This window comes from Pterocles gutturalis, unplaced genomic scaffold, assembly GCF_000699245.1.
Source record: "Pterocles gutturalis isolate BGI_N339 unplaced genomic scaffold, ASM69924v1 scaffold35734, whole genome shotgun sequence".
Classification (NCBI taxonomy): Eukaryota; Metazoa; Chordata; class Aves; order Pterocliformes; family Pteroclidae; genus Pterocles; species Pterocles gutturalis.
The window spans coordinates 1-24639 of NW_010129354.1; the positions used below are offsets into that span (position 1 = coordinate 1).

General features: G+C 43.4%; 1 protein-coding gene across 1 annotated transcript; it reads right to left on the reverse strand.

Moving 5' to 3' along the window:
• Positions 1-504: 504 nt before the first annotated feature.
• Positions 505-20663, reverse strand: CRTC1 (CREB regulated transcription coactivator 1). The gene is made up of 14 exons (XM_010079925.1): positions 20646-20663; positions 19038-19085; positions 16023-16160; positions 15198-15259; positions 14673-14767; positions 13736-13821; positions 13292-13335; positions 12763-12983; positions 10776-10912; positions 9944-10195; positions 7646-7747; positions 2515-2601; positions 1500-1599; positions 505-716 (listed from the first exon to the last, which is right to left on the reverse strand). The coding sequence occupies exons 1-14, from the start codon at positions 20661-20663 to the stop codon at positions 505-507; spliced, it is 1602 nt and encodes a 533-aa protein (XP_010078227.1).
• Positions 20664-24639: the final 3976 nt, after the last annotated feature.

Consider the following 24639-nt stretch of genomic DNA (forward strand, 5'->3'; position numbering starts at 1 on the left):
GCAGAGTCAAAACCGTCGAAGCCCCCCCCCAGCCCAGAGATTTGCTTTCGAATCAGCGGGGGGTGGATTCAGCATTTCCCCCTCCCCGGCTCAAACAGCAGCCAACGGGTTGGTACGTTAGGAAAAAAAATCTCGTTACGCTCGGCTCTGAACCTCCCTCGCCTGCCCGTAACACCCCCTTTCTAGTGCAAAGGATAAATCGACAACTGAACGCTGGAGCTTTGGTGGGGGGAAAGGGGGGGCTCTGGAGAGGAAAAGACTGATGGAAACTCCTTACTCATTAATGGCAATGAGTGGATAAGGGGGGAACTACGGCGCGACAGGGAGTAGGGGTCTGCAGCGCTGCAAGCTTAGAACGACAAGCTTTACTCATTGTACACGTTGGGCAGGAGAGAGCCGCGGCTCTCGGCAACTCCTGCTCGGACACGACTGACCCGTGGGACTCTCGAGTTCGGCTGGGCTCCAGGAACAAGCCTCATTTCCCCCGCTCCTGGTGTCCGCGCTTCACAGCCGGTCCATCCTGAAGGTGTCCTCTGTGGCGGGGTCGGTGAGGACCATGTCGGGGTCGTTCAGCATGTGCAGTCCATCCAAGGTTAAAGGGTCAATTTTGAGTTCATCCAGAGGGAACTGGGAATCCGCGTCAAAGCTGACGTCTCCCACTCCTGCCAAAGAGCTGGTCAGTTCTTTTGATAAGCTGGGAGGAGATTCTCCTGTCACTGCGGGGAAGAGGAAGAGAAAGGGGTCGGTAGGACTCAGCAAATACATATTCTCCAGGCAGATGAGAGATAAAGCAGCTTGCAAAAATTCTGGAATAATTTTCTGAACTAAGGCTGAAGTTCAGATGAGAAACCTCTCTCCTCACTTCCCGCTGGATGAGTTACAGATCTGTCAGAGCATCTCAAAACCATCATAACGGCCTAAGACAAAACAAAACTAACACACATATATTTGGGGGACACAAAGTGGTGCCACTTCAGTCTCTTTTTTCCTCCTTAGGCTTAGGAGCAATCACCTCAATTTACAGGATTCTAATCAGCAAGAGTCCTTGGCTGCAGCACGGCCTGAACGGCAGTTTTCTCAGTGGCCTGTGCAGAAACTGTTTCCAAACGTCCAACCGTGACCAGATTCGCTACCATATGTGACACTAAGAAAAAAAATCCTTTGTTGGCAAGCTCGAACAGAGCAGCAGAGGAAGAAGTTCAGCTTCCACCGCTTCCCCCTCGCTGTGATGGAGGATGCAACGAATTCAGAGGCAGGGAGAGCGTGTAAGACAATCAGCGCTGCCATCGCGGCTCTACCTGTTTGCTGGGATTAAACGAGAGCCCTCGGGCACGCGGAGGATACGCCAGACCCATGACACAAACACTGACACACGGTGAAACGAAACCTCCAAAGGCAACAAAACCCTTTTCCGTTCTCGGTTCGAGGTGAGCCATTGCACAAGAAGAGAAACACCGGCAGCGGGAGGGTTGGATGTGTTAAGCGTGTGATTTTCTCACCTGTAAGAATGATGTTGGGGATGTTTCCGTGGCTGGAGTAGTTGAGCTGCTGCGAGTCCTGCAAGCTGCCATGACTGCCGGTCAGTCCCATCATGGCTGCCTGGGAGTAGTTGAGGGTGGAGCAGGGGCTGTACAGGCTGTTGGAACTAATGGCGTTTTCGATCATATTAAACTGTTCCAGCTGAAGACCAAGGCACAAAGGAATTATTACTTTTAACCATCAGGAAATAGGCAAAGCAACATACAAAGCTTCAGTATGGGAAGTAACATCGAAAGAGACAGGCAAACAAATTCATCTTTAGGTTTCATTGATCAAAAGATGGTCTCTTTTTACTTTCCAGAATAGTTTTCTGCCAAATTCAGAGCGCAGGGGAATGAGGAGAGGGTGGATGCAAAAAAACTGTTGCTTTTGATATCAGAAGAACAAAATAAAAGGTAGCTTTAAAACAAAGTAAAAAAAAAACCCCATAATTCATGCTACTAACTCAAGTATCTGCCCGTGGAGCGCTGCCTCTCAGAAGCCATCTCATTTTTTCCTCCTAACGGAGCGTATTTCACAGCGGACTGAATCGAGGCACTGGCTGGCCAAGCTAGCGGAGGCATGGGTCTGCTCGCATGGTTTTGGTACCGTGCGTGAGCTGTTTGCCAAATTCAGGAGTAAATACTGTTACCACCTAGAAGTGAATCCTTCCCAAACGCAACTAGGGCCGGAAATGTGGGGTTTTAAAAATTTATTTTCATTATTTTTAATCCAATAAACTTGGCAGAACACCTTTAAAAACATCTGCTACAATGGCTAAGAGGGAGGAAGGGGAAGGAAGAGTGAGGGGAAAAAAAGAAAAAAAAAAAAAACAGAAGAAAATAAATCCCTGAGTATTGCAAACTAAAAATAACATAATGGAAAACTATATGGACAAAATGTGATCTCGCATAAAATAATCAGAAGTTGATCTATATTTATTTTAAGCCAAAAGTGGCTGAAATAGAGCTGAAAATCCGAGATGAATTTGCTCACCTGATGGGATAGGGCATTAGCCTGCCTAGCTGTCATCTGCTGATCATAATAGGAGTCACCAAATACACTCCCCAGAATGGAAGAATGCTGAAAACAAAACAGAGTCTTTATGGTGCAAAGATCTCACAAACAGACGTACCCACGGCGTGCGAGTGACTCGAGCCTTCCGAGCGGTTCTTCTCCGGGTTAGTTAGCAGTGCCCTTTATTATTAACAACCACTAGCATCAGCAAATTCATCAAACATTTGGGGTTTCCCTTCAGCACACAGATCCTCCTGTGTTACGCTGCCTTCAGTAAGCACAAAAATACAGTCAAGTAAACCAAACAAACTTCCTCACGGAGGACACACGACATAGAAAGCTTCTGATTTATGAATACAGACGAGCGCGCTGGAGAAACAGAAATCACTCTGCAACTTCAGCTTTTGGGGAAATTTTGGGGGTTTTTTGGTGAAAGACAAAACTCGCACGGAATTAAACTGCACGTGAAAATAAATGCAAAGCTGGTCACCAGCTGGCTTCACCGAGACCACAACGTGCCAAAATAAAACGGGACATTGTCAAGTCATTTCACTTTAGCTGCCGATCAGAAAAGTTAAGGAGGAAGCCCGGTAAAGCATGGTACCAGCAGCTGGAAGGCAAGAATCTCAGGAGGAATTCCTCAGGCTTGCTAATTGCATTGTCTCCTCTAGCACGACAAGCGTTTATCAGTTATTCTCCATCATTTATCAATTTTTCTAAAGGTGACCAAGAACTGGAAGGCTTTAATACTATTCAGCACTGTCCCAAAGAACTGCTGGATATAAAAGGAATCACTGAGATCACTGCTTTTTTAAAACTGTCACCAAAAAATCTACCGACAAAGAGCACCTCTAAAAGATGGCATCTACAAAAGACACCGTGCATGGGGAGTTTGTATCCCTCTTGAAAAAAAAATTCAATACCTGGCACAGGATTTTCCAGCTGTTCTGTCTGCACATTGAAAGAGGGAGGCCACACATTTTCTCCTTAAGAACCTAAGCAGCATTTGGAACTAAGCAAAAGCCTAGGAAACACCGGAAGAGTCACACCAGCCACCACAGGGCAAATCACTGCACAGAGGCAAAGATTAAGATGCTCAGAATCCCCGGGGTGATGTCCCACAACAGTGAACGTGAAAATTTCACATTTTAAACATTCTCCCTCCTCCACCAGTAGCAGATCTCAGCGCAGCTGCTTTGCAGGTGGCATGCAAGGAAAAGAATGGAATCTTTTATAAAAATCTAAACTGCCCACAACCTCCACAACAGGGAACTATGAGGAAAGAAGCGACAATCTATTCCTTTTAAAGCAAAAACCTTCCACTGTCAGCCAGAATCCTCAGCTATCGCATTATGTGGATGCTTTTGGATACACGTGGCATCAAGGGAGGAAATCACAGCCCAAGGACAAGGCTCCGTGGCTGGAAGTTCAGCACACGCTGCGCATGCGACAAAACCCGGTGCTGAGCTGATCCTGTGATCCAAGAACTGCTCCCAGCATCACCACGGAGCGCTTCCCACCGGCTGCAGGCGAGGGTGGTGCTGTGCTTTCAATGTATTTGGAGGAGAGGGAAATTTGCCGCAGAACAGTGTTGCTGGATAACGGCAGAACACTGGAGACACCAACCCTACGGACCTCCCCGGTGCTGAATTTTAACACGTGACACTAGCAGGGTCAGAAATCTCTGCCAGAGAAGATCATCATGTCACTTCTCAGTAAGAAATGGTTTAACTAAACGAAGCCGGCTTGTCCTCCAGACTGATTAAATGGAGCCTGAGCCAAGAATAGGGTTTTATGGACAAAAACCAAGATTCTGATTCATTTTCCTGGGCATGCATGATCCGCCACAGCTCTGACCACAGAACAATGACATCTTTGCAGCTTAACAGCCTCCTCAAAACCCCCCTTAGAAGCAGGTGAAAATGGAAAAAGGTTGGAATTAGAACCAGTCTTTGAATTTATCACCTGGTCCTCAAAACTACGGTGGCTGCTCTATCCCTCACACGGACATAGGGCTACGAGGAAGTTATCAGACATCACAAGAGCCACATTACAGCTGACAAGAGGAAAAAAAAACCCACCACCACTACTTAAATAAAAAACCCACACACTTTTCTTTAAACCACTGATACCTTACTCACTGCCCAGTCACCCTTTGATCAACTGCTGAAGCTCCACATCATTCAACCTGCTACGTGGGTTCGTTTTTCTTTTTTTTTTTTTTTTAAAAAAAAGGAGTCAGAATGCAGAGCAAAGCAAACAGAAGCAGGACCAGCCAAGCTTCGCTCTATCACGAGAAAATCATCCCCATCTTAAGCGGCAGGCATGGCTTCACAGCTGCGTGCTGCTTTATACCGATTTCTAATGAAAAATTTGCACTTCAGGATGTCACCTACTCGCCATGAATCAAAGCCAGCACTAGAAATACAATTGATGCTCGAGAGCTCCAAAGAGGATCAAGGTGGTTTTTTCCTTTAACTTCTAACATTTCGTTTTTACAGGAGCTTTTCACAAGTAGGGCAAAACCTAAAATCTTTGTGTTCCTCTAAGCATTGTTCCCATCCTAAAAAGTTTGGGGAACATGAGAAATAATAAACAGGAGAGCAAAACCTATCTCTGCAAGTCTGCGTTAGTGACTCCTAACAAACATACGAGCCCGTATTTATCCCTCAACTCTGAAGAATACTGGTTATTACATCTGTAAGCACTGAAACTCCCAAAGGAAATCAACTGGAAATGTCATTACTTCAACACTCTAGAGTCCCAGAATAATTTATCAACAACTCTGGGAAAAACATCTTGCTAACACCATCTCCTCCAGAAACACTAGATGAGGTCTGTTTTGTCAACAGTACATCTTCTTGGGTTAATGATGTGGTGACTGCAAGGGAAAAAAAAAAAAAAACCCACAACCCAAACCACAAAATCCCTGGCTTAAATTATTGATCTAAAAATACATACCACGTTATCCAGTACACAGCCATTCTACTGGAAAAAAAGCAGATTTCTATCTAATTGGAACAGTATGCCAGGTGTTAGAGGAGAGAAGTGAAGTAGTAATAAACAAGGCACTGTCAATGAAAAGCCATGCAAACACAGAGCTGGGAACTACGAGCAGAGCTTTTCAATTTGTGTTTGAACAGGAAGACCTTCATATAACCAACGCACATCTAAAACACGAGAGCAAATAGATCAGGAGATGGGGAAAGATGAAAAATTACTTCTGGTGAATGAACCGTAGGTGATCAAAAATCAAACGACAAACTTCTATTTTTAGAGCGTGTCACTCATCATACTGATACGCTGCAGAACGATTTCACCTAAAATTAATCAGAGAAACAGGAGCAAGGGGAGGACGCCTGTCACACCTATTTTATTCCTCCCTTGTCAGGCAGTGCCGGGCGGTCCCGCAAAGGGCACATCCTGCTGCTGGAACCCATCTGCCTCGACCCTCGGCAGATTACTCTACTGGATCCTGCTGTTTGGGAGCTGTCCCCATCATCACAACCAACCCAAATTTTTCTTTCAAACTGTTTTTTCTTCCCCCGTTGCTTCTCTCCACGCTTAATATTTGCAACCTGAAGAGGTCCACCACCACAGAGAGCTCGCTCGCCACTGCTAGCTTTGGAGGCAGGAGAGCTGCTTCCTTTTTAATTTAGCAAAAATAAAGAATTGTGGGGGTATTTTTAAGAGGCCAATCCTAAGGTCAGCAGTATTAATAAACCCTCTTCCTTTCACACAGAGTTGTGGTGTCCCAGTTGAAAACAGCAAAATCTAAGAAGAGTTTACAGGATAAAACAGGCGCAGGAGGAAAAATTACAGCCAAGGGGGTACCCCACTGGGGAGTGCTCGCGGCACTGACCAGCGGCACCCAGTCTGTGGGCAAAACCAAGAAAGAGTTATTGAGAAGGCAAGGGGGAAAGAAAATCACTGCAAAAATCAAAATCAAATGTGCTGCCCAAGGGAGAACTGGACCTGAGAATCTGCAGCAGGACTGGCAACAGCTCTGCTCTACATGTCAGCCTGGAGGAATCGGTTTGTTTCTTTGAGCCACACACAGAACACAGCAGAACTGGCAGAAGCAGGCAGAAGAGAGAGGAGTTAAGAAGCAATTAAGCAGTGGTTAAGAAAATCCAGACAGTCCTGACACTCGGATCTACTGCTGAGCTTACCAGTGACCTGTCTCTGGCTAATGGCAAGGAGAGACGAGGCTTCTGCTTTGGAACCATGAAGGGGCAGCGCTTATTTAGATAGGATCCTCCTTACAGCCTTAAACGTTAAATGATGAAACAGAAAATGTATTTTCAGACTCTGTTGTGATGCTCTGGAAGAATTTCCTGCCCCTCATTTCTACAGGTGGGATTTAGGAAAAGGGCAGCCCCGTATGGAGCTATTTGAGCAGCAGCAGCGTATTTCTGCACTGGCAACGCACTCTCTCGCTCACGTTAGGGGTGCCCCCAAAGACTGCCTTGGTTTTAACTTTGCTGGTGGATAAACATTCCCCTTCACAGGTTTACACACACACCAAGCTATGACTAGCATACAGGACACGTGGATGTATGAGTATATACACAGCAAGAAAAACCAGCCAGCATGCAAGGGAATGTGTTTACTAACCCATTTCTTGCAAGCCACAAGCTACAACTGCTAATTTTAAGAGCATTTTCTCCAGTGCTTTCATTCAAAACGTATGTTCCCACGTAAAAAAAGTCCTGATGGGAATGCATTTGGCCACACAAGCGATATTTAGTGCCACAGGGGTTATCCTGCTGCAGGAGGCACTGCAGTTTCTCTCTCTCCTGCCCTCCCATCAGCTCCCAGACGATATTGCTAATTGGAAGGGGTCTACCTGGAGGTTCCGTCCACAGTACACCCCAAAAAAAAATAACTTGAGTTTTAATAGCGTTCAAATAGTAGCTCTGATCAATAAAAAGGCAATTCACCAGCTATTGAAAAACTCTGGAGCTGAATGAAACTGCGAACGAAATGAGACATCAGTAATGCATGAGGCACACAAAATTACAGTGAGACAACTATGGGTCAGTCATGGAGAGACTCAACTAAAAACAAACACGAGAAGCAAGGCCTGTGGAAGCACAGAGTCCCTTACTTGAGGGGAGCTGCCAGGAGAGAAGCCTTGATTGGAGACAGGAGAGGTGGGAGACTGGTTGGCTGGGGATCCAGCATTACTGCGGTACTGCTGGAGTGAAGCCTACAGAACAACACAGAATTAAAGACCATGGGATTGATGGAAGGTTGGAAAATTAAACACTTCTGGCGTATGCAGCTCGAGGAAGCTGGGAGAAACCATCCTCTTCAGCAATTCTTGGCTATGTATGAAGACACACGATTACTGTGAACAATGCCGCAAAAACGAGAGTTAAGGTGTCAGCGTGGCACGGTCCTGGCTGGCCCAACGGCTGGGAGCAGGGCAGCGCTGCTGTACAAGCAAAACTCTCGAAATATTTTCTCACTGTTCTCAGTTACGTTCAATTAAAAACAAAAAAATCTGGTCAGCCAGCGATTTGGGGAAAAGAAGTCTTGAAAGCTGGGAATAACTCAAAAATAATGTAATTTATTCTTTAACTGCCATACCCACACATTCTTAACCTGTGTTTACACCGCCGTGGAAATCCCTCTGGTATCACACTGCCTGGTCTGAAGCAGCCTGGGTGCGCTATCAAGATGGAAGCGTCCAACCCTGCAGGCTGGAATCCCTCTCGAAGCTGCCTTTTGCCCCAGGACACAGAACAGACACTGTCTGAGAACTCACCCTGCCTTTTGCAGGTTTACATTAGTTATATTTACATTGCTCTCAGCCTCCTTGAGAACACATTTTCAAAGATTTACCTTTTTTTTTTTTTTTTGGGCATAAAGAACCCTGGATTTGAACCAATTAATGATTGTAATGGCATTTAAATAGGATGTTGTGCTAATTACCGTAAATAGTAAGCACAGCTCTTCTCATTATACTTCCTTTAGAAATTAACAGATGATTGAGGGAAACCTGCAATCCAGTAGCTCCAAGAAAAGGAGGAATTTAACCAGCTAGCTTTGCGGGGAGGGGGGGAACACTGTACTACCAATGCTTTCTGACCCCAAATTCTGCAAATCTCAGGAAAATACGTCTTAACCCTTTTTGCTACGCATTGCTACTCAGGCACTTTAAGCAGACATCCAAACTACCGCAAAATTAATTTTAATATTGCTTTACAAAAACAGCATGGGAGCTGTCAGCTCAAATGGGTTTTTTTGATAAACTAGCTTTGAACTTGAGTGTCTTTATGAATTATTTCAGTTGTTTTAAAAGATAAGCACAGCACCCTCAAAGTTAAGGTCATAGAGAAGTTTAGGATGAGGAAAGCAACGCAGCAAGCAAAGAATGAAAATCAGAATCATCAGTACTGGGAGCTACATGAATATTAGACACTGGGACACATTTGGAGTGGGTTGGTATCCCTTCCATGGATAGATCCATCCTTCCCTCTTCCCCTTCCAATCCTGAAAGTGAAGCAACTTCTTTCAAAAAGCACTTATCAGCACAAGCTGTTAAAAATTTCATCCACAAATTAAATCCACGATCAAGTGCTAGATCAATAGACAATGATTTCTTCTCATTCTCAAAGCAATTACTGTCCCTACCACCCTGCCAGCAGGACAAAACAGGTCAGAGCAGAGATCCTCCACAGCAGGGCAGAATGGGCAGAGACCAAGCTGCGAAATTCTTCCCTAGCTAGCCTGTAACCCTGAGCTTGCTCTGCATTTTGGATTTTCACGTGCTGAAACAGACAGCACATTTCCTAACAGACCATCTCAAAACAAGCAAGAAATCCGTCCAGAAACCGTCGGTGTATGCACGTATGCACTGCGTTTCTGCTGGGCATCTGCAGGCAGCCACAAATCCAATTTCTGAGGATAATAATGTGTGCTTTAAAATGCCTTAAAATGAGAGTTCTAAACATAGGATGTGTAGAAAATACCTGGCTCTTTTAACCTTTTGGAAAATGCTTGTCAGCAGGTTTCTTTATCCAAGTTCTGTGAACTTCTCTGTATGACATACAGTGTGCTGGGGGCACGCTGCATTCAACAGCCTGAGAAAGTATCGGTGCAACGGCAGCAGCAAGATAGGAAATCAATGCTGGGATATATAACCTGACATAATTAAACACAGAGGCGTAAGGGACTCTGTTTTATGAAACTACGGCCACTCTAAGCATGCATTAAAACCAAATTTTCCTCTATAAAATATTTAAATATGGATTCAACCAACACCATTCTAAGTCCATTTCAGACCCAGCCTAAAATTATATTTATTCCAAGGGCTGTCCAGCTTATCTCTGGTGCTACACTCCACGCTAGCAGGTTTTCCGAAGGAAAGCTCTATCATTTCAGCTGTGCCCGAGCTTACCGAGTTGATGTCTATTCCCATCGAGGGCTGGGTCTGGCTGCCCGGAGGTGACTGCGGGATGGTAGAAGGTACCGTGACGGAGAGCGGGGGGAGCTGTGTTCCTCGCTGTAAACCAGAGGTCTGCATTAAAGGAGTGTTCTGAGGCAGGGTGCTTGCCACCTGGGTCTGCTGCGGTTGTTGGGAAGTCGTCTGGGTAAAAAATGGATATGGGGGAAGCTGCTGCTCCAGAGACAATGCATCCATAGTCACGGCCTTAAAGAGAAGAACCAACATCATCGGCGCTGGCAGGGAATTTCCCTTCATTGTCAAGCACATCAAGTGTCACACCAAGAGAGCTCTACTATATCAATCTCATCTTGCATTTAAAAAAAATGTTATCTAAAGGTTCAGAAACAGCCAAGAATATGTTTCAGAAGACTTAATATCACCTCTAGCGTACAATGAACAAATACTCTAAAAGCCCAGTTGAATGTCCAGGTCAGAAATTGACCATCTCCTCAGTCACAGAATCACATTTAGAAAAAAAATTTAAAAAGCTAATTTGAGCTTCTCCCATGAATTACAGAAATGTCTTTCAAATTTCACAACCAACTTTGGGACAATACAGTTACAGAAAAGTGTCCTACTAGATGTTTTTTACAACGGTTCTAGAAATGTGAAAGTAAAATCTGTCCCCTCTACAAACCTCTCCCTTTTTAAGGCTCTGGCTTAATGAACGCATTTAAAGAAGAAAATTACAGAACAAGACAGATGAAGTTACAGCCAGCTCCTCCCTAGGTAGAGTAAAACAATTAATCTGTGATTGAAAAATTTTAATTCTCCAAATTCCTACCTGAGTAATTGGTGACAAAGGGGAAAGCGTAGGAGACATTTGCTGTGACTGTGGTCGTCTTGAGTCTGCACTCAAGGAGAGAGGATTGACGGCTGGCTGACGGTGCTGCTGGGAAGGGGCTGGCGTCGTCGTCATTCCTGCCAGGAAGGAAGCAAGCAGCTTAAATGGCAACAGAGCAATGGTTTATTGATACTTGTATTCAGGTAATTACCTAAACGATGAAAAATGAATGGCATAAGTGGACAACCACTTAACGCAAAGTGCCGAATGCGCCTCGGCCAATCAGGCTGAAACTCGTTAGCTAATTTGCAATTTATTTTGTCCGACTGAAGAGCATCAGGATGAAAGGAAAATCCCTGTGGTTTATCCTGGACCAAAACCAGTCACAGTTGTTCAGGTTTCTCCGCAGATACTTGAAATTGAAAGAGGCAGAGCAGCTTCAGGGGTTTACAGAAGCCATGGGTATCGTTCTCGCACACCTCCCGGGCTGAACCCTGGAAAAGCACATTCTCCTCTGTTCGCAAGGGTTCAAACTTCAGGAAGAAGATAACAGATCATATAACAAGACTAACGAGAGGGCACTTGCGATATTATAAAAGCAAACACCTATTTAATGGAAAATGCAGAAGAAAAACTGGTTACACGGGAAGTACTCCATTTTTAATGGCATACCAGTACACAGGAAGGCAGGAAATATCCTTCACACTCTAAAGAGCCACAACCTAGCAGGGGGTAGGGATAAACAATTCAACCATTATAATTTTATTCAAATTCAAGACAAAAATTTGGAAGCTTTGAAACCTCTTCTCTTTTCTGCCTCACCCTAGAGGAACCAAGAGACCCTGGAAAGTGATTTCAGGACAATCTAGCTAGCGAGCTGTTCTTCTAGAGCTGCCAGAAAGGAGGAATCCGCAAGAGCCTGAGAGCTCCGAGGCACTTGGCAAATGTTCAGGGCTTCCAGGCAGGCTGCCAGGGAGGCAGGAAGTCCGGGCTGCCAAGGAGCCAGCAGGCAAACCGCGCAGATTCTGAAGGCTGCCTGGCTTCCCCTGCGATGTTTTCAAAATCAACACTGTCTCACGGAACATGTCAGCGAACTGACACACTCAAATGCACAAATGCGTAGCCTTCAATTGCTGGCCGTTCTCTGGAACCCGACAGGTGTTTGTTTCCCCACCTTTTCTTGGGGCTGCCGAGGGCATGCTTGTGCAACGCACAGAGCTCCTGCAAAAGGTTCAAAAGCCTTTACGTTTTCTGCTAAAGAGCTACAAGATACAGAGAGGAAGGTTTGGAAAAATCAGTTAAAAAAGCACCCAACACTGACTATGCCAATGATTAAACTATGGGACAGTCTCCAAAGAGAAGCAGGAGAATCATCAATGAGTATTTCTTTTTAATTTGTTATGTCTGATAGAGCAGGAAATGTTTTCAAAGCAATTATATACTTACAGGTTTGGTTTTATACAGTTTATTTTGCTAATTACGGGTAGGACAAAAGATTTAGCAACCTAAACAGGCCTAACTCCACGCAAGTTGTTTGTTTCTTTTTATACACACAATAGCTCTCCTCGCACAGACTCTCGAAGTTCTACTTGAGTGCCAGCCCGTCCCTGAAACTTCATATAGTCTCTTTTGAGATCAGAAAACTTGTTAAAGGGTGCTGAAAGCTGCAGACCTGCTCTGTGCACGCTTTGGATGCTAATCTCTCCTGGAGCCTTATACATAAAATAAACAAAAAAGCAGATTTGGGCACCAAGAACATGAAAAAAAATGAAAGATAATTTGTAAGTCATATAACTAAATACAGCTTTCTCACTTTTTCGTACGGAAATGGCTTGATAAAATTTGTTTACAAAGAAATGTCAATCAACAGTGAAGTGTGATTACCTCTCAGACAAAACAGGAATATTCAGCAGTGCAACTTCCATCATTTCAGATAAGTGACATGTGACGGACAATCTGTAAAAACAGCTCAGAGCTCGGATCTTACCCTGACTGGCAGTGCTGATGCCCAAGTGAGTCAGATTGGCAGCGAGATTTCCGGTACTATTGGAGGTACTGAGGGCTGGGAATGTGGATTCCTCGGGATCTAACGGTGTTGGGAGAGGGGAAGGGAAATGGATGTTTGTCAGGTCTGGCAGGGAGCCACCCGTGTTATGCGTAGCAGGAATCAGTGTTGTAGTGTTTTCCTGGTCAGCTGATGGAAAGATGCTAAATAAAGGAGAGAAGGGGAGGGAAAAAAAAAAAGACATCTCAAATTAAATTTCAGCCTGAATAGATCTTTATAAAATATTTTTAAATAAGGAAAGTGCTATATACAGAACTAGATATTGTATTTCTGAGAAACCAAATCAGAGATATAATAGCCCACGGGTCAGTCATACAGGTCTGGCTTGGCTTTGCAGTGTTATACCGACTCAGGGCTTTTCAGAAAACTCAAAAGCAAGAGGACATTCAACATATGACATTCTTTCTTAAAGACTTCAATGCTTTAAAAGAATAAATTGCTCATAACTTACTTGATTCCTGGAACTTCACATGATTTAGGTCTTGATGACCCAGTCTAAAACAGAAGGAAGACATTTTTAAAGGCAAAGACACTGCTAGAGATTAATGCTTAGGATATATTTCAATTAGTAAGCTTAATTTCATACATTTCTACAGAAGAACTATTCTTCACAGGAGTTCTGTGAAGCTCTTGGAAGATGTATGCCACATTTTTTGCTTCATTGGCCCAACCAGCCTCCAATTTAAAGTGTTTCTCTAGATATAATCAAACATTCATGCACACATACATACTAAGTGCCCTTCTGATCTAAAGTTTAGTGATGTGTTGCTAAATGCAGCATTTAATCTCTAATCTCTGCAAGTAGTTTGTTCTGATTAGCAATATTTAGAGCATTAATTTACCTAACTCTGTTCCGAAAATAAAATCTCTACACTTTGAAATGTGAGATTCCTACCTTTTTAGTGTCCCATCCTTGCTTAGAGAGGGTTTTGTCTGCCTCAGAGGTGGTTTCCTCCATTCCTGGGACAGTCAGTAATAAAACTAAAAAATAAGAACAAAAGGAATCATATCACAATCTAAATCTTCTCAGTAAGAAATTTTCAGATTGGAAGTTTAACCATTTGGAAACTCTTAAGCCCCCTGAGAGAGCTGTATCCACAGGAGCCTTTCACACTCATGACTATACATCCCTATTTATACCAAACTGTTTAAGATGATCATTATTTCATGTTCTACAGCTCTAGAGGTACATGGAAGAGCCGCAGTACAGCGCACACGCATCTGAGCGTGGCGTCTTCACCTATCTCTGGGTGGCTGTTTAAGGATTCAATTTCTCCACCCAGATTTAAGAGCTTTCGAAGCATTTCTTGCAGCGACAGCAGGAAGGAGGGCCAGCAGAGGGCACCAGAATTGTGAGTGCCGGAGGGCTGCGCTGCTCCAGCTCCTAACGAGACAGTTATCACAGAGCACTGTTTGTAAGCATTGCCTCTGAGGGGATATTCACTACTGAGTGCCATCCCGTAAATAAAAACTAGATGAAGCCCTGCTATATGATATTGTATCGCTGCCCGTGAAATGCCTGCGATCTCTGCCCTTGCCTAGAAGCGCTGGGAGCAGCCTAACCACCAGAGTCCCACAAGCCCAGATTACTTTTCCCCATAGGATAACGTCTTAGAACAACAGAATATGGGGTTCAGGAAAATATTCTATCTTAGCTTTGTATCATCTTTTCTGGATTTCGGTACCCAGAAGAGTAAATGTGGTCCTTTATTCCAATTCCTGTGTAGTTGAATAAAGAAAGTGGTACGCAGACGTGTATTTATACACACAAACACCGATACACGGGCGTGCAATCTTAAGTACAATGCTTTGAATGTTACAAACAGTTTTACCTCTTTTCTGCTGCATATCCTGCGACCCCCCTGTAAAGGATTCTTGTTGAGCTGGAGTCATAGTACTCTGGTGCAAGGCAGAATCGGAATTTGTCCTGAAAGGAAGGCAAAAAAATATTTTTATTGTCAGTTTCTCTAAATAAAGGAATGCTTAATCTCAGATAAATGTAACCAACTCAGTAAAATCTGAACACTCTGCATCAAAAACACTATATACGGCATATACCAGGCACAATTTCCTTGTGAAACAATCGATTTGCAGAACAAATTAGTTCAAGTTTGAAAAGCAATTGTTTCAATAATGGGATTGAGAGGAATACAGGATAAGTTGGTTGCTGTAGTTAGAAAATAATTTTCTGTGCTTTAAGATTATGCATGATCAAATAATGCAATTTTTGAGTTGAAAGCTGCTTATACATACTTTGGTTATACTAGTCTTTGAAAAGAAAGCATCCCTGTTTCAGTGCTGCAGTGTCAGAGAACGTGGTCCAAACGCTAACACACACGTACGACTGTGCCACTAACCTTCTCCAGCTTGTGTCTGACGGAGGTGAGAGATACACAGTGCCATACGGACAGCTGTCCACGTGATTCCGTCGGTTAAGGGGAAAAACGCCACTTTCTCACTTAAGTAGGAGGCCTGTTTGAAATCTTTTCCTAAGGAATAATTCAAATTACCCTGTCAGAACCACTAAGCTCCCACGAGAAAGGCAAGGAGATCCCCCGTGGGGAACACACTGACTTTAAAAGAACACTCAACAGAAAATATTCTCTGGACTGTTGTAATATTGGAGTATCTAACTCCTCCCCGAGAAGCCGTCATCCCTCCACTCTCCCACTCACGCAGCCCCTTTAGCCCCATCAAGCCAGTCTGATTGCGGCACATTTGAAGCCAGTCAGAAACAATAAGCTAATTCATTTTCACAAATGGCAAGAAGAAATAACGCTTGGCAAATGTTAAACTGATGAATCAACCTGCAATAAAATGCACAATGAACTGCAAGGAATTATTCTGGTTGGGATTTACTCAGTTCTGAAGGGAAATTCAGTTCTGCCAAGACTGCCTTGTCTTTTCCATCAAAGGATCTCGATCCCTCTCAGCTTCACGTGTATCATTATCCCCGCTTAGAGCTGAGGAAACAGAGAAAGGTAAACGCTTACTTTACAGAACAGTAGGTATTTATAGAGCAGATCACAGTTGAGGAAAAGCAGATGACATTAACTGCACAGAGATGGGAAGCAATACGCTGACAGGTGAGGAGGGGAAGAAAAGGGGAACCCTAAAAACTGCCAACTGTGATATTGTTGAAAAGGTCGGTGTTCGCTGCCAGCTCATAAACCAAAGGATATTTGTCTTCCATGTTTATCCACAGAGAGGGGGCGGCGATGTGGGGAGCCGAGCCGGTTTCTGTCACGATACACTCTGTCCACCAGACCGTGATGCCGAGTTGTTCTGCTTGTGTCCAACCCCGACGACTGAAAAGGAGTCTGAGAGAGACACATGAAGTTAGCAGCAGAACAATACATACACGAGCAGTCTGCCCAGAACCTATTCATACTGTATGCAAAGCTGTTTTAGTCTAAGGAATAAAACTCAAAAAAGATACGGACAAGTGTAACCATGTAAATTTTTCCTCCAGCAACATTTTCACTACAGCCATGGAAAGCAATTACCGAGGCTATCTTTTCCAGACAGAGCTTGGAGACGAGTGGAGGCAGACCATGCTGGACCTGCCCTCTCATAAATCAGCACCGCTCTCCAACCCGCGTATCTCTCAAATACCACGAGCGAGTGTGGCAGGGAGCCTGCTGCCAACTGCTGTTTACATTCCCTGGGTGTAGCATGCAGCATGCATCCAGAAGGAACATGCTGACAACCAGAGCTTCAACTACAAGGGCAGGAGATGCGGGGAGATGATGCACAGTGAGCCTAACGTTCACCAGAACACGCCACATTCTCTCAAAACTTCCTTTCACCCCTCCTTTCAGCTGAATTATTTTAAGGGGACACTGAGAGAATTAAAGGAAAGAGAAAAGCAGTTTCCTTCCTCCTCTGTCTAGAAAAAGTTACAGCACACAATATTTTTAAATTATTTTAATCTCACTCAGGATGCACAGGTGGTTCATTCCACCTTGGATCTTATCGGTGACGATATTTCAGAGTGCTTACTTGTCAGCAAGTGATTTCAGAGAATGAGGATGGCTGAGAAAGGACAGGGAAGATGAATTCCCAGGGTAAGCTGCAAAACTTCTAAATTTTCAAAAGCCCTTCCCAGTGTATACCTGCAGGGGGGGAAAAGGAAGCACGGAATGGTCAACCTCTGCTCGTACTTCAACAGCAATATATGGGTCTCCGGGGAAGAAAAGAGCTGCACAGGCTTCCACTCCTTGCCAATGTGAACAGCTTTGCTGAGTCCCTCAACACCATCTGTTTGGAAATCCAAAATTTCCTCCTCCATTCAGGTGCTGCACGTGGCAAATGCACTGTCCTGTCTGCCAAGCCATGAAACCATCTGGCTTCTGCATTAATTTTTTTTTTTTTTTTAAAGCGTCCAGCTTTTTGGCTGTTTAAATGATTATTTCTAAAAAGTTTTACATTTATTTTTAAATGTTTTGTTTGCAATAACTTTTTAAAGAGCCTACTATTTTAAACTCTTTTCTATTTAGCAAATATTAGTCTTCTCTTCCTCTATGCACACACAACCTGTATTAATATAAATGGATGCAAAGTGGCTGTGGTGTTTATTTTCTTGTTTCAGGGCCAACACTTTATATGCAGCAGAATATTGCTTAAGTCAACATGGGACTAGCAAGAGAGCACAGTGACTTTTTACTGTACTCTCAGCCACTAGGATCATGGTGTTTTGCTTCAGTTCCTTAGGACTTTCTTTTATGAAGACTTGGAAACCTCAACTCATGGCATCCCATTGTAAGCAATCTAAATTAAAACACGGTGGTTTAATCACTGCTGCAAACACTAAACAAAGATCTAGTTCTACCCAACTGGCACCACACGAACTGGGAATATTCATAATTCCAAAACAACAACAAAAGGTCTCAAACTCTTCTTTGTACTGTTGTTACATCAATTCTACCCCAAGAGGCAGCAAAATTTGCAAATACATGCGTGCTTGGAAGGTCAACAGGAGAAGCAATTTCCTATGTCAGTGGTCCCAACCACACTGTTACCAAAAAAGGAGAAGCCAGCCTGAAGCACACAGAATGCAGACCTCACCTGGAATTTAAAAGGAAGCCAATGCATATTAGTATACAGGAAAAAAGTTGAACACAAAAATACTTATTTAAGTTTTTCCTTTTTTTGGCACAACTTCCATATAAAAACATAACGAAAATGTAATTTGGGTGTTACAGTGGCACAAGGAAACATGGACTGTGCCCGATCCCAGGGCGACAATTTACAGAGCAAGGAATTTTGGGGTAATGCTGTTCTCTGGCTTTCCAGGAAGAAAGCTCCCAAGTGAATCTCTAACAGTTGCTCAGGGAAATCAGAAAAGAATACAAACACTTGAGAAAATGGATAGTGCCTCCAACAGGTCTGGCTTCTCTCAGGAACCATCCCATGAAACTTACTCTGGACCAAACACCAGGCAACACACCTTCCTTAAAATTCCCATCACTGCAGGGCACGGAGTATTTAACTACAGTAAGCAACTGTGATTAAAAAAAAATAGATCAGAGCATCAATTTTATTTGGAAAATGAAAAATTAGAAGTGTTTTGCTTCCCTGAAAAACATTGAAGGATTGAAGATCAGAACCAAAACTCCACAAAACATTAAAAAAAGCAGCTAAATACAGACAGGAAGGAAAAAGCTCAGTGCTCTAAAGCAACAGTGCCCCTTTACGATTTATCAAGACATCGACTTAAGAAATAAAAACGAGCAAGATGGATGAGAGGGAAGGAGTGGTACCTACTGACAGTTCACATTTTGGTGCCTCCTGGTGACAAGCAGCGTTTGGGTAATCATTCTGCCTTTCCCGAGGGAGTTTAACATGCAGGCTGAGTGCACATGCTCGGAGATTGCTTAAATCACAGGCCAAGACAGTGCCAAATAAACCACCATCTGCATCAAATTAATCCCCCATAAATCAGAAGTAATCACATGACAGACCATAGCAAGTCCAGGGACTCTGTACAGGAATTATTATGCATGTTCCAAACTGGGATGCATGGCAAAACCTGTATTTATGTGACAGACCATAACTCCTTTGGAGCCGGGACGGTGAATCAAATAAATACTGTGCATACCAGAGAAAGTGTGACATGTGCTGAAATACGTATCTACCTGGGCAAACGGGACACCAGTCCTAAATACGTATTTGCACAAACCTAAATACTTGTTTACCAAAGAGACAGGAACTGCTCCAAAGGCTTCTGCCAGAGCTCCGTTGTGCTGTAAATGCAAAGAACCAAGATTCTCAGACACTAACGCTCTCACCAGAGACAACCAGACAGGCTGCACCTCATCGGCGCATCGTACAAGCATCTTTTGGCAATTTCATCCTATGTTAGCTTGAAATTGAAAAACCTGGAAAGCATTCATCACCGAGACAAATACACGGTTTGGTTTTGCTGCTTGCCACCATTTGTTATTTGCGACAGGACCAACTTTGGATCTCTGAGTGTGTGTGTGAAAAAAAAATATATAAAAACTTGGAGTTTAAGAACAATTTGTTTCCGCATCCTCCTGTAGTCACTCAAATTTTTGAATACTCGCTTTCAAGCGCTGTTAGTCTGAGGACTCTAAGAGTCTATGAGATGTCATCAAGCACAAAAATACTGAAATATTAGTGCTTAAAAAGAACAGTAACTATGGACCTCCTTAAAAAGAAACTAAACACAAAATCTGTGGGTCATGAAAAGACCAGACGCTTGTGGAATAATACTAAGACCTCCTAACATCACAAATCTCTGCACTGTATTCCCTAAAGGCAACCAGATTAAAATAGACATTTGCTTCTCCTCTCGCACAAGATCCAGGCTTTTAACCTCCACAAGTTCAGCTGTCTGCATGTATTTCAAAAGCCACAGTTAGTGGACATCATCGATAGTTTCTCCATATTTATTAAGCCAGCCTTCACCAGAAAACCACAAACTGCAGAATTTAATTCTGACCACGCCCTTGTGAGATAAAATGTAAATGTTAACTACTCAAAAAAAGGAAAACTAAGGCAGAACTTTTAATTATTTTGAGCACCCTAAATCGACTAAGGATAGAAATCAGGAGTCCCAGAAGTGTCCATCACCTACCCCTCTCCACTATACAACATCTTTTTCCAAACATGCTTACTAAGAGCAAAACATTCATATTTTCTCTTGATGGGGCATTACCTCTGAAGTCACAACTGCAAGGAAAAAAAGAAAGCCAGTACGTCTCTACATTTACCTCTCAGCCAGAGCCGGGAAAAGTGACTATTCTGGTACTGGTTTGTGCCCCATTCCCCCTTCTCCTCTCCTAAAATCCTTCCATTACTCCCATTGAACACACACACACAACCACCCCAGGGCACCTTCTTCAACGCCCCCACCTCCCAGGGCTTTCCACATCACCTTTGCATTATTTGCTTCCACTTTTGTTTTGAGTCTGCAGTGGCTTTGCAGAAGATTTCATGAAGAATTTGGTTCTGAACAAAAAACCCCCGCCACCACCACAAATATTCACTGACAAAGAAATTGCATCGCCTCTGCATATTCGTGACACAAAAGCATCACACCTGGGGACAGAAGAACTAAATCTAACACGAGATACCTACAATACAAAAACAGCCACACATCTCATGCCCAGTTCTGTTCCACTCCAAAAGAGCAAAAATTTTTAAAACAGGGTGATCTGCGGAGGCCATGGCGCTATGTTCTGAACCAGCAGCTAGCTCATGGTCTCCTCCGAGGATAAAAACAGCATGCAGGCACAGCATTCATCAGCAAAAAGAAAGGAACACACGACTGAACTCACCTGGAAGGGCAGATCCATGGCACTGTTTCCAATCTGATTCACATTTGGCAGTGACCCACCGTAGTACTGGCCACGACTCTGTCCTAGTTGCAAATATTGGGTTTTCTGCAGCTGTAACTAAAAGAAAAGGAGGAAGAAAGTGTAAGGGCAACTCATTTCTCTTTCAACGGTTTTAACTAACTCAACTCGACACCATGTCCGTTATCACCGAGAACAGATACCATCTATAAACAGCATGAATTCACCTTCTGAGACTGGATGTCGACCTTCTCCATGAAGCAGGGCTGGCAAACCACCCCGTTAGGTCTTGTGTAACAGTGTAAAGCAACGGAAGAGAAATCAACTCCAGAGTGAGCCGATTTTATTCGATTTCCAACAAATAACCACCACGTGAAACCACACAGTCCTTATGGCCCCTGCTCTTCTGAAAACTGGGATGTAAAAACCCCGTTTCAGTCTGCTCATGAGTCTAACATCAAAATTAGCCAGCTGTTCCTAAGTGCGATATCCACATAAGAAAGTCACCTTAATTTAGTATATCGAGTATACTGTTCAACCAAACAGTCACCCTTTCAGCTATCTAGGGAACAGAGACGATGTAGCTTTCCACCAGCAGATAAGTGTTCTTGTTTCTTGCACCAGAAAAGCTCTGGAGGAAGGGCACAAAGAAAACCCAACCAACCGAAAAAAAACCAGCACAGAATTCCTTACTGAACAGGTACACATGAAAATAAAGGTGACAGCCTGGAAAGTGTCCACAAATGCTAGATATCACTCTTCAGCCCTCAATGACACTGTTCTCCTAAAATACCCTAGCGTGTTTTCCCACAATTGTATGTGCTTCTGGTGTACAAAAAAGCGTGCAAGAGAAAGCCGTTTCTTTTCTATTCAAACATCAACTGATTTTCATTGTCACTTCTTTCAGAAGACTATACTGTCTCAACAGATTCATCTTTTGTTAGTGACCTTTCTCAATTCTTTTAGCTCAGTAGTACCGATATTTAAAATCATTCCTCATTCAATTCTGTCACATTCCCGCTCAGCACACCTAGGTTTAATACCATGCTGACACCGAAGCCCTATTTTGCTCTGATCAAGCAGAATTTGCCGTCGGCTGAACCCAACAATCCTGCTCCCAAGAATGCATCTTCCAAGGACTCAAGAAACTACAATTAAAGCAGCAAAGCAACGAGCTTACATAAGTTCCCTCTCCTCCCACTGTGGAGGAGTGCATGTTTTATAATGCATGTTGTTCCTCGCTACATGTCATCCGGCTGGTTTTGCACTCTGAAATGCAAGAGCATTCCTAGATTGGTAGCAAAGAATTGTTTAAAGATTAAATGTTCAGATCTTGGACTAGATGCAGGCTGGTTGCTAAGGTACTGTAGTGTGTACATCAACAGATCTGGTTTTGTTTCATTCAAACAGATCCGAAAACCACCGCCTCACAATGCCTGAATTCTGAAGAGCAAAGTTTGGAAAAGTACTAGAAAACACAGCATCCCCAAAACTGGGTGTTTACACGGGTTTTGTTCTTTACACTTTCTTAAGCAAAGGAAACAGTAGGATGAAACGAGTGGTCCTGCCGCTACAGCTCTGCCACGAGGCGCTGAGGTTGAGGGAAGATGTTTCTAATAAAGCGAAGGAAGAACCAGCGCTTTCGGTGTTGACGATGAGATCTATGCAGAGTCCTCTGATTAAACAGTAATAACACGAGGCGGGACGCTGAGCGGTGCTGACAGTGACGAGACCACGCTGCACAATGAGAGCACCAAGACAGGACAGGGACAAAAGGGACCCGTCTGCTCAGATGGTACTGACACTTGGGGATATAGATATTAAAGTTGTACCTGGATAGGGGAGGAGAAAACGAGATCACCTGGAGGAAAACAGCTCATACATTCTTCTGACTTCAAAACTATCCCCAGGAAAGCAACTCCAATACTCTTTATTCACAGCATCTCCCCTAGAAGCCACCAATTTCCAAACACACAAACAGCCAAGATCTGTGTGCTTCAGCTGAGGGACCAAATTAATCCAAAACTTATAAGACAAGTCCTAGAGATGAAAGCTCTATGGAACGGGTGCTCTCAGAAGCCTCAACTATTCGGGCAGGACACCAGCCACAAAGTGGTCACAAAGTTTTTTTTCCTTAACGAAAGGGCAGATAAGCCCCCTCAGCCTGAAGACCTATAAAATATCCAGTGTGCCGTAACAGACGGTTCAAAACGATCCTAAAAAGCAGGAAAGCCCCCCGCACCCCCCCCCTTTTCTTTTGTAATCTTTTGACACCCAATTACAACCCAGCGCTCTCGAAGCAATACATGGAATTAGAGAAAGGCTCTGCGCTGGAATCGCTTCATGAGTCACAGCCCCTCTCACTCGAGCTGCAGATCACTAAAAGCACAATATCAGAACTAGCTGTGCTTTCTGCCTGGCCCTTACACATGTTTTTGTTGTTTAAAAAAAAAAAAAAGCTTGCTTGGGATTTGTGCCAAACACTGAACTAACTATTTCAACAGGTGTTGGTTTTTTTAAAGAACCTCCTATAAGACACCCGGGGCCGGAGGGGGTGCTGCTTTACGTTTTTTTAATGTTTTGGCCTTCCCCAGTATATACCTACCTCAAAGCACAACGTAACTGGGAGGTCACGACCATTTATCTTTCCACTGCAGTTAAATGTGGAAATGAGGAAACACAAGAGATGGAGAACCAAAGGGGTTCTCAAAAGAAAAACCGAGCTTGTTAAATGGCTTTGCAGTGTCATTAATTTTAGTAACGCTCCCTTCGATAAACACTTTTGGAGATCCGTGCCAAAAATAAGAGAACTGATTGCTTGTTATTGCTATCATATATCATGACACCAGCGTGCAGAGCTGCGTTTGTTCCTCTCTCCAGCCTCCTGCCTTTTAACAGCGAGCGGCCCCCAGACTACGCGGTTTATAGGAGACCATCAACAACTGCCACTCGCAATCTATGAAGATGGAGAGTAAGCAGAGCAGGCCGGTTTGCCAAGCGTCTCAAATTCCCGGCTTTTTAGCTGGTAAGAAAGAATTTTTAAATGCTGCAATGTTAGACCTTACTGTCAACCCAAAGGGAGATCTCAAGCAAATTCAGCCCAAGTCCTTGGAAGCAGAGGATCAGCAAAAAAACCAGCAAATGTCACCGTCATGCTTGGAGAGAACCCAGGAGCCTCGAGTCTTGCTAAGGGGACCTGTGCACAAAGAGAAGCAGAGCTGAAAACGAAAACAGACACGGGCTGTGACTAAAAAGAACATTTCCTCCTTTTTCTGTACAACTACCTTCTGAGGTGAATTAAGTATATTGCACAATTTGGGGTTTGGGGATTAGGTTTGAAGAGGGGGATTGTGGGGTTTTATTTTAAAAAGGGGAAAAAAAAAAAAGAAGCCTTTTCTTAATAGAAAACTTCAGATTACTCTTAAAACGTTAACAAGTCTCCTGACAACTCTAGCTTTGTCTCCTGGGGTTAGATTCAATTAGTGGCAACTTGCTTTCTATATGAATTTAGATAGTCAAGTACGATAATGAATTACTTAGTGTTCACCAGATATATTAATTTCTTGAACGAGGAGAACTCAGTGACTCTACATTACAGCTTTTTCCATTTATGTATTATGTGGCCAAGATAATAGCTCCTTGACAGTTGAAAATATTGCTAAATATTCCAGTTCTTTCCCGAGAAAGCTTTTGGTAAGGAAAAAGCTTTTGTTGTCAAACCGTTTTACTTCTGCTCCGCATTCTTGTTCAGAAGAAGTGTTGCCCAAACGACAGATCCTAACTGAATCTGTAATGTTCCCTTCACCAGCATTTCTCTTACGCTACTTAAAAGCAAAAAAATGAAGATTTTAAGTTAAAATCCAATTTAATAGTTAAAAAAAAAAATCAAATACTTCTTGCATAAGAAGTTTTCTAGAACAGCTGAAAACGTTCCCCAAATAAAAGGTTGACATTTGTTGGTTCGCCAGATTTGAAG

Excerpts from the sequence above, each read along its gene's own strand:
- CRTC1 (XM_010079925.1), bottom strand. Across the intron at positions 15,260-16,022 it reads TGGATAAACATGGAAGACAA|GTGGACAGCTGTCCGTATGG; the intron begins ATATCCTTTGGT and ends CGACGGAATCAC. Across the intron at positions 7,748-9,943 it reads TGGGAATAGACATCAACTCG|GCTTCACTCCAGCAGTACCG; the intron begins GTAAGCTCGGGC and ends GTTGTTCTGTAG.